General features: G+C 31.5%; 1 protein-coding gene across 5 annotated transcripts in view; it reads right to left on the reverse strand.

Annotated features, from left to right (window-relative positions):
• The window catches only part of GRID2 (glutamate ionotropic receptor delta type subunit 2), a 1,456,428-nt gene that overhangs the window by 1,146,849 nt on the left and 295,349 nt on the right, over positions 1–14,230 (reverse strand). For 4 of the 5 annotated variants that reach the window (XM_032861590.1, XM_032861599.1, XM_032861608.1 and 1 more), the window contains exon 2: positions 6,116–6,271. The exons of the other annotated variant lie outside the window; for it this stretch is intronic. In XM_032861590.1, the coding sequence (XP_032717481.1) occupies positions 6,116–6,271 (156 nt within the window). The remainder of the gene's footprint in view (positions 1–6,115; positions 6,272–14,230) is intronic. 5 annotated transcript variants of the gene reach the window in all.

Below are 14,230 nucleotides of genomic sequence, written 5' to 3' on the forward strand. Positions count from 1 at the left end.
CATAAGGGAAAGGTTTACTGATACAGGAGCACAATAATAAAGCACAGAAAACAAAGATTAAGCCATACAATTTGTATCTTCATTAACTTTAAGTTAGAAAACAATGCATTACCTTAAGAAAGATACTCACTCGCTTTTCCGAAAAGTAAATATTTTTTAAAAGGTAAAATATCTTGTTCCTTTTTACAATTAACATCATTAAAAAGATAAGTTATAGGTAGAAGGCATAATGACTGGTCATGCTCTAAAAATCCACAGCCCTTCCCAAGTACATTTTTAAAGCTTCCTGCAGTTATAATGCTGTGTCCTATATTTCTTTTGTAATCTCCTATTATGGCTGGCCCAATCTTGGAACACTACTAGGCATTTAAAAAGTACTTGGATAAATTGATTTTACTGAGTACTCTTGAAACTAGATTCCAAACATATTTTAATTCTTCTTGATGGGCAATTCTTCAATGAAAAGGGTTACTGAGATGCTTAAAAGAATGCATGCTGCTCTTGTCCCTAACAGATATAGAATTCTTTATACTTTAATACTACACTGATGGTGGGAACTAAAGATGACACAAGAGGAAGATTCTGATTCCAGATCTTATTGGCCAGTCCTTAGAATATGGCAGGTAGAAAGGAGAAGTGATCCTGGGGTTGACAGTGGATTGCTAAATATCCCAGATTCATGGAGGGAAGAAGACGGTCCAGCCAGCCACTGAATGGACATCCAAAATCCCTCTTTTTGTGTGGGTCTTTGGAAATGACCAGTCAACTGCGGTAGCTCTTTCTTCCACCGCTTCACACAAATGGCTGGGCACCAGTTACACTGAGCACTGGGCCTGGAGACTGGGATTCAAAGCACAACACTTGCTTTGATGTGGGAAGGAAAGGTGGAATGAAAAAAAAAATGAATAAATAAATGACTGAATGAGCAGAATTATACCTGCATGATGTTCGGGTTTTATTTCTTGGCCCCCTGGACCCACCAATCCTCAAGTTCAGTTTATTGTCAGGCAACTGAGAAAGTAAGCTGGAATTGAGCTATCAAAATTGGTCCAAGAAAACACAGGCTGAAGAGCCATACACACTGCAGTCCTATCCTAGAAAAGTTGCAGAATCCAATCTAAACATTTCCAAATTAGCAGACTTTTATCACAGAAAAGATGTCCTATTAAAGCTAAGAGGAATATAAATTATGAGACTAAGCCCTTCAATAAAGCATCATATAGAACAACCACATAAATCATTCTTTTACACTTACATACTCTTTGAACAAGACTACTCAGATTTAGCCTATGGCACCAGAAATATTCACAGAGAATGGCAATGTGTTCTGGAGAAGTGCATACTCCTAGTTAGACTTTCTTACAATTCTTTGGCTCCACTGTTCTCCTGGTATCTCTTTTACATACATGATATAGATGCATGTGTCTTTTATTTATAACTATAAAGAAATAAGACAAATTCTATAAGCTATAAATAAAAGCAACCACATTATTTTACACTTAATTTTATTTTGGAAGATATATGAGGCAAATCTAACTGAAACCATCACTGTATTAAAGTAATATGTTTATTTTTTACAAAAGACTTTTGGGAACAAACAATATTCATGCTGGATGTACAAAGGAGTAATTTGAAGGTGGACCAGGTGGAAACTCAGATGATGAACAGTCTTAACTATTACTGCTTTTAAATTAAAAACAGTTTTTATAACTATATTATTTATGGTTTGTGATAAAGTATAAGTAAGAATAATTATGATAGGTGCCACTTTTTCTTTCAAATAGTATCATTTGTGACTCTATAGCATAATTCTGTCCTTAAACTTTTCTTAGTATGCATTTCACCTTTAGGTGTTTTTCTAGTAAGAACAAATATTTTAAAAGGTTTTAACTGTATTTTGCCATTCAATATCAATACATGGTGCTTTACAGCATTCCTGATATATCCAATGAATGCAAGAGTTATGCACAAATTCTTATTTCTGTGTACAACTTCCTATGTGAACATTTTTATAAATGCACTCCCCTTATTTTCCCCTGACCTTGTTTTCTTGGAAATCCCCACCCCTCATGGACGAAAGTGGTGTCAGCCTTAACTAGAAGCCAACAATATAAACAATTGCTATTGCTTTCAGTAGAGAAAAATCAATGTCTTTCACACCACACACTTGTTCATCTATGTTTTATCCAGTTTATAGATGACACAGAGACAACAATCCATAAGAGAGGAGTAAGGAGAGTAATCTGGTAACAGCTGCACTGATCCAGGTCAACTAAATCTGCAAGAGACTGTGTCTAGATCGTGGTGATAGTAATGAGTTCTTGACATTGTGGTGAATGGTTGGATAAGATGGCAGGACCAAGGACAGGTGTCAAATGCCCTCTTAATTTATTTTTGAAGTAGGCCACCGAAAAACTAGGAGGCAATTTCAGCAAGTTCAGTTTTGTCTAAAGAGTAAGTAAATAATTATCATTTCTAGAATGCTAAATTTCTAAATCTGGAAATGCATTCTACGGAGTCATGAAACGTTCTATCTGTAGAGATGAAACTAATCTTAAAAATATATCATGTTTGATTTTTTTTCATTATTTATAAATGAGAAAAACAAGGATGAAGGAGCAAGAGTGATTTGTGTAATCAACTGGTGTTGATCAACTAGATTGGAAGATTTCTACTTTCCATGCTATCTAAAACCCATGAACTTTAGTATCAAAACATAAAAATCTGCTACAATTTTCTATTCTCTAGAATACTTATTGAAGTCCTAGAATGCAGTGTGTGTTCCCTCTCATGTCCATATGGTTAACAGATGTAGCAAGGAAAGTAGGCCAGTGGTCTGAAGGTCATGGCTTAGTTCTTTCTCTTGCTACACACTTGTACTGTGTAGGAGAATAATTTAACCACTCTGCTCTCAATTACTTCATCTATTTAGGAAAAACATTCAACTAGTTTTATATAATTGTCCACCTCTGCCATTTTCAAGATTTTCAAAAATAACCCATGTGATTCCTGCCTACCATGACAAAAATAATCCTGAGTTAAGGTATGAAAAATTGTTTGCCCCCAGTTAACACTCTACAACTCAAAGGACAAAATATGAATAAGAGCTTATCAACAAATACATTCAAAAGGAAGGAAAAATAATTGCTAAAATAGGTTGTTTAATTCCAGATTACTTTTCTAAAAGCAGGAATTTATTTTCTACTGTTCATTTACCTAAAAGTGCTGAGATTAATGTTACAGGCTAATGATAAAGATAATAGATATAATCACTGATCTTGAGAAAGGATTATTGATCCTGTGTTATCACCAAGATATCTTCTTCTATAAACTCACTGTAAAAATAATTATTAAATATTATTATTAAAAATAATTATTACTATGTAAAACTCACTGTAACCAAAGCCACAAAGGTACATTTTAATAGCACCAATATTCTAATACTATTTAAGTGTTCATAGGCTGTTTATCTTTAAATCCTTCTCCCGTTAAATGCTGATAGTAGAAAGATAAAGTAAACAAAAATATTAAATTTTTAAAAATAAAAATCAGCTCTTAAATATGACTGGTTGGAAGAAATTCTAACAATAAAATAAGTTGAGGATTTCGGATTGTTAGATTTCTTCTTTATTATTACTAAATCCCTATATCCTTGATGGTGATGTTTGTTCAAGGATCAGACTTCCAAATTCAAACAAATTTAAAAAAAAATGCAAAACCATGAATTTCTTACAAGTTCATCACCCGTGGTAATGTGTAAATGACTAGCAATAAACATATCATTGAATCTGTTGTCCTTCTTTAGAATGTAAAAAAACAAAATAAGCTGATTTAAGACCTTCTGGGTTATAGATTTAATGGTATTGCAGCAAAGATAGGATCATAGAAAAATTGGCCATCCTTGATGGCACAATGAGGTTTTCTCCTAAATTACTTTCTCGAAACATTTTAGAAAATACCCAAATTATTTCTTGTTCTTTTTTAATTGAATATTTTACTTTTTTTTCAGACCAATTACAGAAAGAGCTCTAGAATTATTTTTATTTCTAAAATTAGCCAACATCTTTCTTTATATTGAATGTGGAAACATATTAGTCCAGGGCTTCCTAGAACTTATTTCACGTTCATTACCCAGATCAGACTATCAAAATAACTGGTTCAGAACATCCTGTTAGTATCAGAAACTATCAGACAAACTGTCAAGCTCTTTCTTCTTTCTTGACAAATATCTAGTGGTCTCTGTCTCTGAAACTTAAAACTTATTTCCTTTCTCAATTTGCTTTCAATGCCACAAATTCTTTCAAGGAACAGTAGTTCTTTTTGAGAGATATTTTTGCTTCCGGAATTGAGCTGACAGCAGAATGGCTACACAAAGCAATATGTGAACAGATTAATTGTGGTGTTTTAAAAATCCTCTGCTTTTCAAATTGTAGTCTAAAGAAGGTGTGATGGACATATTTTTCAGACTTTATAATTCCCCTCTACTCATTGTGTTGTCTTCATTTCCTTATTGCCACACTTTTGAAAGTGCATTTTTAAAAGGAATGGATATTTTAGCACGTCTTCAAAGTTAACTTACAGTTATTAATATGTAATCAGAGGAAAACCACAAAAATAAATCTGTCCTCATTTTTTTCCTGCACTCATTCCAGTCATTAAAACTAAGAGTTGAATAAGTAATATTCTTTTACATTATTGGGCTTTCCTCAAATTCTACTTTATTATTTTGCATATTGCTTTATGAATTATAATATTAATTTAGACTGTTTTTAAATGTTTCAATAGAAAATTTTTCAATGTATACAGTTATGCAGATCCCAAATTGCCATAACAATTCTGATTTTAAAATATAAATAACTAGATGTTTTTATTAAACTTTTTAAATTGGTATGTACTTAGTAGCATTAAAATTCTCTATTAATATAAACACCATACTTTTTGTAAAAACATCTTTCACTAAAACACTTCTATTTATTTCATTAAAATAATATTTCTTCACTCCATCAAATTATTAAGAAGGAAAATCTATTAGCTCACTAATCATTCTACCTGTTCTCTTACTGACACAAGTAAACATAAATAAGCTTCAATAAGTAGCCAATGTTATTGGTCAAAAGCATATTCCAATAAAGGTTACCTGTATATCATGCAGATGCAACATTAGATGAAAAGCATTTTCATCTTTATATTTTCAAAAATATTTATATTTATTTCCCTTACCCTTTCAATATTTATCTTTAAAACTTTCCTGCCAAACTTATGTACTTTAATATCTTGTCCATCTTTTCTTCTGCCAAATCTTCTTTAAGTTTTTTGATGAAACAAGCGCTTCATTTGACTAAATTTTGTATTGGTATCTTTAGTCTAAATATATTGTCACAATAAAACATAAACTAGATTAGCAGAAAATAGTTACATGAACAATGAGCATTTTGCCAATCAAAAGGCTATTTCATTAGAATAATAACATCAAAAATAAAATTTGATTACTCTTATACCCTTCAATCAAAACTTACATTCATAAAAATGATCATTCCAATATAATAAAAAAATTTGTATTTATATGATTGGTACCTATGAAAAATGTTAATTCACTCAAATATAAAGAGAGAATGGAGGCAAATGCTTTTAATATTTGGCATATTATGTTAGGATGCCAATGTAAAATCTTTGATTTGCATGTAGTGCCTACAGGTTTTCTTTCTACCAATGCATTTGTTATGAATACACTGAAATATGTCATCACATGTTGTAACAACACTCAAGGTGGCCCTTATCTCAAAAAAGTCAAAGCTAAACATTTAGATAGAAAGTCACAGTTTTAAGGAATGTTTAATTTACACTATAGTCCTAAAATATTATAAAGCTTTTCCTGTAAATTTTTACATTCATTTTCACATATACTTCAATTAAAACAACTTTCCACACTCTGCCCTTTCAGAAGTGGAGTTCAGGATCAACATCTATCACAAAACAGCACTGTTGAAGTAAAGCAATGCAGTAAAGACGCAAAAATGATATCCAGGCTGATGGCTTTTACAAATCTAATTCTATTGCCATTTGAATTGAACCAAAATACAAATAAAATAAAAACTGGACTGCTGATCGACCTTACCTTCTTGAACGGCTTGAAAAGGATTGCTTCCATCAACAAAAGTCACCGAAAATGTGATTTTCTCAGTCTGTAAAATCTCCTCATTCTGGTTGAGGTCACCAACTGCTGTGCGAAACACCTCATCATCCTTTTTGGCAGATTCATCAAAAATTGCTCCTAGAAAGAAGTGAGTGTTGCCATTAAACAATAACATAAATATTCTGTCTTGCTCTCTGGAAATATGCCAAAGAGACTTATATATTTAAAAAATGTATACTTTCCCTTAAAGCATGCACTTTATTTATTACTGAAGCACACTGTACTGGAAGCAGTGTCATAGCTAGGTAGGCATGTGGTTACTTCTTCCAAATGGAAATGAGGAATAGTACATCACACAATGATTTCAGGAAGAGCTTTAGTAAGACAATATAATCAGTCCAAAAATCTTCTGCAGAACGAAGTAGCTAACACATTAGACATCTCCTATCATAATATCTTTAGGAGTTCATAGTCTGAGGAATAGTTTTCTGAATAATAGGAGATACGATCAGGAAACTTTCTGAGATCCATTCACACAGTGTGCAGGGATCAGACTTCTATTGTGATCTTAATTTATTTTTCATTATTCTTTTTACTTCCTTCTTTTCTTTTTATCTTGAACAAGGGTTTCAGTATATTTAAAGGTAGTAAATTCAATAACATTTATAGAAAATTTAGGCACATACAAACCTCTGAGCAGAGGTAATTTAAGAAGTAATTTCTGAAGAATTAACAAAAATCCTGGTGGATATTATGGCCTTTTTCACTCACATACAATAATAATGATGATAAGAGTTATGGCTAACTTCTGTCTGAATGATTGCCTGTCAGCAGGGTGTAGCTTAAACATACCAGTGCTAGGAGTAAACTGATTTCAAATTCTGACTGCAGCTTGTTAAGTATATGACCTTGAACATGGGATTCAAATTCTAAACCCCACATTCATCATTTGTAAAATCTAATAATAATCTGTAAGGGTTATTAACTGCTTTAAATAAGCTTATCCATGTAAAATGTAAATAAATTGTGCTAACTACATAGTACATTTTCAATAAACACTGTTTTCTTATTTTTAAATACTGTAATATGACATTTTACATTAATATTTTCCATATTGCAGAACCTCATTCAATCCTTAAGATAATTATGTGATACACATACTACTACATACACATACAGTTATGAAAATTGAGTTTCAGTGCAAAGAATATGCCAAAGGAATAAGGGCCAGGCTCCTTGACTCCAGTGTCTTTGTTCTAAATCACTATGGTATACTCCATTTCAGGATTAGACCCATAAGAAATAAATGTATTTTTATGAGGATCCTGACTCAGATCTGGGAGATTCTTTCCCATCTGGCCACACATGCCTTATTTGTGTTCATTCTGATTCTGCTAGTTCTAAGCAGGAACACATTTTTAAATTATTTATTTTTAAATTATAAACACAAGGTCAGTGTATTTTTTTGCCTTTTTGAGTGAACCAAATGAATTTGCTCCTGCCAAAAAACGACATACACCCCAGGGTCAGTAACACGATAATGGAATGGCTACACATACATACCCATATACATATCCACATCCACATAATATTTTTCTTGAATATAATATTCTTTTTAGTGTGTAAATATAAAAATAGAATTGTGTGTGCATTAAAATGACTTTTTTCCGAATGTAAATACAATATGGGTATTACATGCCCATATAGAGATAAACACAGACTATATATACAGAAACAGTTATACACGTACATGTTTATATCTATACACACCCACACATATGTATATGTAGAAGCAGACATTTTACATATGCCACTTCTGTTGATTTTATGCACTTGTGACTAAAGCCCAAATTGGCCTTCTAATGAAAGACAGATCATGATATTCAACATGCATTATTAGAGTCAATACATGATAAAGCAAGGGTGAAACTATGTCTATTTCTGACACGTGTGGCAGGTTACTTTTGCCCTCTTCACCTTAAATAGCCTCATGATGGGGAGGCAATTATTAATTTTCACTAGAGAAGGCGGAGTATCTAACAGGCTTTTTCTGTGAATCTAGCTTTCCCTTGTCACCGCTCTTTTATATTTGCCTGAAATGTACTAACTTTGACCAGCCTCTTAAAACCCTTGCTTTCTATTTCCTATAGTATAATTTGAATAGCTTCCCACAGCTAAGAGCATGAGCAAGGACAAAGATTTTTAAATTGATACATAAAGTACTCCCTAATTATATTATTATATATCTATTAGTCAGGAAATTAATATTTTATTAAAATATATATTATAGATGTGAACTTTTGACCTCACATATCACTTCTGAATCAGATTGAAATCTACTTTAGAAACTGTTTTTGTGAAATTAGGGAGTAAAATGTTGGATGTATCTTGCTCATTGAAGCCACATTCATAAACATGCATTTTAATTTTAATTTGTGGTAATTGTTATGAGAATCTAGATTAATCATTACATTTAAATCTAATACTATCAGATCCAGATATACAGATTTCTTTAGCAGAAATCAGAATTATTACAAAATTAGAATTAGAAATTAGAATTAGTTAGAAATTCTAACTTTAGTTAGGAAGTGTGATATAGTGTACTATAATTGGAGCTGAAATAACCAATTCATTTAAACCGGATAATCTAAATGTCTATTCACAAAGAAGTGATGTATGCTTATATAAAGATGCTTCAGCTTGTCATGGATTCTAAGTGGGTCTTTTAAAAGAAGAGTTTTTAATCAACCTTGTTTTTAAAGCAGGTGATATTACTGACTTCTGCTGAGTATTGGTAACATATTTTTTAATGGAAGCATTTTAATGTTAAGTAACAGGATACTTAAGACTGCCTTAAACATTAAACCTGACTTAATAGGTAGCAGAAAGCTACAGAAATGATAGCAAATTAGTCAATTCCATGCTGGATTAAGATATCCTGAAAGGAAATATACAAAAGAAGTAGCTCATCTTTCTGCAAACAGCAAGAAGTAAACAAAAGAAACATTTCATCTTACTGTACACAGCATAACCCAAGAAAAGGAAATCCTACCAATATTTCAAATCCAGTTATCTATTTACTTTTTTTCTTCAGCTATAAAATCTCATCGTAGATTTGGCTTTTAACCAAGAGAGTAAAGGCAGCATTTTGTATTAAGCAAAACTATTCTGAAAACAGCCCAGTGAGTTCCACATGCAGAACCTCACAAAAAAGGCTCTTTCCTATTTCATGCACTTCCAATAGTATAGCAATGTCATCTTTTTATCCTTTCTATCAATACATATATATTACCAGTCCAATCCAATATCAAACATCTCAGATTTACTTTTTTTGACATTTATAAAGTGTAACATTCATAACTATATAGTTAACATGATGACAGCAACTAGTTCTTTCCCAGCTATTTTATTAGCATTTATTACTATCAGTTTTATTTTAAAACTTGAGATGAAAAGCAGAATCAATTTATTGTCCAGATGAAATAATTCTTCTACCACTTACACACACACACACACACACACACACACACACAAAGTTTGATCAACAGATTATATTTCCTATCTACACCTCACACTGGTCAAAATGAAAGGAAGAATAACCAAGAAATAAAACAGACAAGTAACACCTCCTACATGTTCCCATTGTACCAATTTGCAATCAGTCATTTACATTATTAGGGACTGATGATCTGTTCCTCCCATGAGACAGAAAAAGCTTTACAAAGAGAGTGACATATACAGGCAAGAAAACATAGGTTTTATTTTGTTTTGAGTTAATTTATCTATTTTGAGAGAGAGACGGACAGAGAGAGAGCTTGTGGGGAGTTAGTGGAAGGGGGGGAAGAGAGAATCCCAAAGAGACTCCCTGCTAAGCATGGAGCCCAATGTGGGGCTTGATCCCACAACCCTGAGATCATCATTCAACCTGAGCCAAAATCAAGAGTAGGACACTTAACCAGCTGAGCCATCAGGCACCCCATGTATATATATTTAAATATAAACTACAACATGTTTACTTATCTTCATAGATCTTACATCTTAGATAGTAAAGAATTATAGTTTATAGTAATTAAAACTATCCTGACATATTTTTTTTCTCCTTGCTGTGTAGGGTTGTCTGTACAAGTCAGTATTTTATACCATAAAATCTTTTTACATAAATTCATATTTACAAATATGCTTGCTAAATAAAGAATTAATAGAAGTCACTAAGCTGACCAACTCCATAATTCTCAAAAACATTAGAAGCTTTAAGAAACATTAAGCTTAAAAGCATTTTTACCTTCGTGTCTTTATTCATGGTGTTGTTTCCATGATGGGTGTATGTATGTTCATCTCATTACCAAAATATAATTTCCTGGGTCACAGAAATTATTTTTATACTTTTGTGTGTATAGAAGGGAGCCTGGATATATTAGAATTAGTCAAGAAATAGTAATTGATTAATTTTTCCTTATGTTTAGTTAGGCATAATATTATAAAATAACTAGATCCAAAAACAGGAGTAAAAATGTGAGTTACAACTAACTATAAATTAAAACAATGGTAGACTTGCTAATGTACTTGCCAGTGAATTTATTATCATAGTCATTATGACTCCAGAATACCCAAATTATTCAACACGTTATTAATCATACACTTGTATTTTTAGTTTGAATATTTAAATTCTTTTTTTTTTCTTATACATATAAGAGGCAAGTGGAGGAAACATTGTTTAGCTGGTAAGATAATGGGGGAAAGAAAATGTCTTCGTCTAGCTCCGAGTTTTCTATAAAAACATTGAGAAACGTTTTGATATAGGTCTTAAATTTTTTCTAGTCAGTAGAATTATTGGAAGATCTCTGTATCATATTTTATATAACTAGTATACCAAATAACTATTAAAATCAATAATGCTAAATATCTAATCTAAATACCTAAATATTATTACCTAAATATATGGTAACAAGTATCAACACATCTGCACTGCCCTTGCATCATCAATGTTTAAAACCTTATCATCTAAAAAGACATGTATGAAACAACTGCCCAAAATATGTGGTTGGATATCAGAGTCGCAAATAAACTCAGAAATAGCTCATCTTTTTCCAGTCACAAAGTTCAAAATCTTTGTTTATTTAATTTTCCTAATATATATAAATTCGTTACGGTATGTAGTTTTTAAAAAGAATTAACTTTTCAACGGTGATCTATGAAATGAATCTGATTGTCTTTGAAGCAACATAATAGAGTCTCTTGGCTTCTCTGTGCATTTTTTCCTCTTCTCTATTTTTTCTTTCCATATATTCATGCATCCACCCATCCACCCCTCAAAATAACCTTCCCTCAACACAGAGATAATCATCAAACCAAGCCTGGTTGTTTCTTAACAAATAATTTGCTCTCAAGACAGTGGAAAGCTATTAAATGTTGAATCAGACCATAGCAAAATTAAGATGCCTTGATAAGATGACAATGGAAATGGGCAACTGGGGATTTCATAGACTCACAGCTGAAACAAATTTTAAAGATGGTATACATAAACTCCACTTCTTCAGAAAATGTAGTGAAAAGAGTTTAAATGATTTGAACAAAATTATACAGCTAGAAGTTAGAAAGAATAGAGTAGGAATTTAAGTTTTCTGGTTTCAAATTTGGAGCTATTTCTTCCATATTATGTTTTTTTTTTTCATTTGAAGCATTTACTTTATGAAAAAACATGCATATATATAATGTCAGGTATATGTATGAATACATATATACACACACATATCATAAGCTATAGCATTCATATATATGTGTGTGTGTATACGCATACACACATACAATAACTAGTACTACATCTGGTGATTAACATATCAAATCCATTTAATATAAACTATGAAATACTGAAAATTGAAGAATCATAACAAAACTTGATCATAAGATTATTTTTGCATAAAATGTATTACATTTTCCTTGGAGGCATTAACAATTTGATTTAGGAGGTTAAATAAAAAAAGCAAAAATCTCTGCTTAGGGAAAATTCACTGGTCACAGTAGGCTTCATAGTTCTTCAGAGCTATTCAGAATTGTTAAATCATCGTATATCTTCACTGTTTTGGATACTCTATTCACAGATAAGTGTTTTTTTTTCTTAATTCTAATAATTCACTCTGCATACACATTAGTTGTATGTTACACAGATATCCAAATCAAGAGATCTTTAACTTTTTTTTTGCATCTATTAATGGTATTCCCACTATGTCAGTGGAAATTGTATATGCATTTCAAAAGAAGCACAAATAATGGAAGACAATATAAATACCTCAAAAATCAGATTTCCCCTTTATTTCACCTCTACTTAAATTGCTCTCACTTCACAGAAGAAGCTAAACATGTTCTATACTAGTAGACAGCAAGAAAAATTAGTAGAACTGTGACCAAATAAAATAAGAATTTTCTATACTGTGTGGCATCTCCACTGGAACATTACAGATTACCATTTCAGTGGGATATTATTACATTGAAGGCAGTGTATACGTTTATGTGTATGCATATGTGTGCGTATAAAACTATCTGTCCAGGTAATATTAATTATTTTGAGATATCTCCCACAAATTAATTTTGTACTACAAATGTTTTCCACAGTCCCTTCTCATTCAACAGAAATATTTCCAATAGGTTCTATGTTAATACCTTGACAGGCATGAAGTGTGGTTTTTAGAACTCTTTCTCGTTTCATCAAGAGGTATATTTTTCTCAGTTCACCTTACCTAATCCTCCCTGACTAAGGAAGTAAATCAAAACATTAATTCTAATTGGAAAGGAAGTGCTGGGATAACACCAAATTCATGACAATTAGCAAATATTATTTGGAATCAGAGATAATTTTACTCTGCTGGGTTTCTGTTAAGTTTCTAATAATTGAAATAATAACAGTGAAAGCAATTAACATGTGTTAGTAATAAGCACTCTACTAAGTGGTTAACTGGCATTATATCCTTGAGTTTTGATGAAAAACCTCTGATGGAAAATAAGGCTCAGATTAAGTAACCTTCCTGAGACTAAAGCTAGTCATGACTCTCAGAATTCACAGCCTTCAGTTTCAAAACCTTCCTTAGAAAATTGTGAGTTTGATATAGGGCTATATATTCACGATTATAAATTTTTGTACTACCAAGTGATAGGAACAATTTTACCTTCACAAGTATCACAATACAATTTTTTGTATGTTAAAAGTCTCAAATAGGTTTTAATTTTTGTTGGAGAAATTTTTATTAACTAGGACTAGCTTATAAATATTTTTAGATGTAGTATTTACCATGTGATTTAAACTATACTATTTAAAGAGTAGTTTAGCTCAAGTATTCAATTTTTGCTCAAACTTTATGTTTAATTTTTCTTTTTCAATAATCTCATATATACAAGGAATTAAATCGAGGTAAATTTTTAAACATTACACAAATGGCAATTTTTATAATTACTTTAGAGTAATATTAAAAGGGTTCTGGTAACATGCATTTTGATATGTTCTTAAATGCAGGGTTCAGAACAAATCTCTAGCCTTTCATTGTTTTAAGGAGTTAGATTTTTTTTTCCACTTAGTGACTAATGATCCTGATAGGATGACAAGGCCAGAGTGATTTACATATTAAAGGACTTTAATAATTTACTTGGGTATGTAATATTCAAATTGTGACCAGGTATAGAAACTAACTGGTTCATTATCTCCCAGTGTATAATGATTACTTAGTACTTTGTTCTCAGAGTTCAAAGTACATTATGATATTAACTTCTACCTTACCCACCATAATTATCTAGTTTATAGGTGAGCATCATTCTTGTTCTAAAGATAGACAATCAAGTCCAAAGAGGACAGTGCCAAGATCACAGAGGGAATTAGGGATATGAAGTAGAAAGACATAACGTAAAGAGATGAAATTCCATGCAGACCACTAAAATGATTATACATAAATACTTGAAGGCATATTGTAAATTTTGAAATATTTTTATATTGTAGATACCTTTAAATTTTCATTTTTTCCTCAAAATATTATGATAAAGTGATAACATAAGAGCAATTGATAGTCCAAATAGCCGAATTCCCAATAACTATCTTCTGAGATTTCAGACAAG

Source organism: Lontra canadensis, unplaced genomic scaffold (genome assembly GCF_010015895.1).
Source record: "Lontra canadensis isolate GAN:19392208 unplaced genomic scaffold, GSC_riverotter_1.0 scaffold1, whole genome shotgun sequence".
Classification (NCBI taxonomy): domain Eukaryota; kingdom Metazoa; phylum Chordata; class Mammalia; order Carnivora; family Mustelidae; genus Lontra; species Lontra canadensis.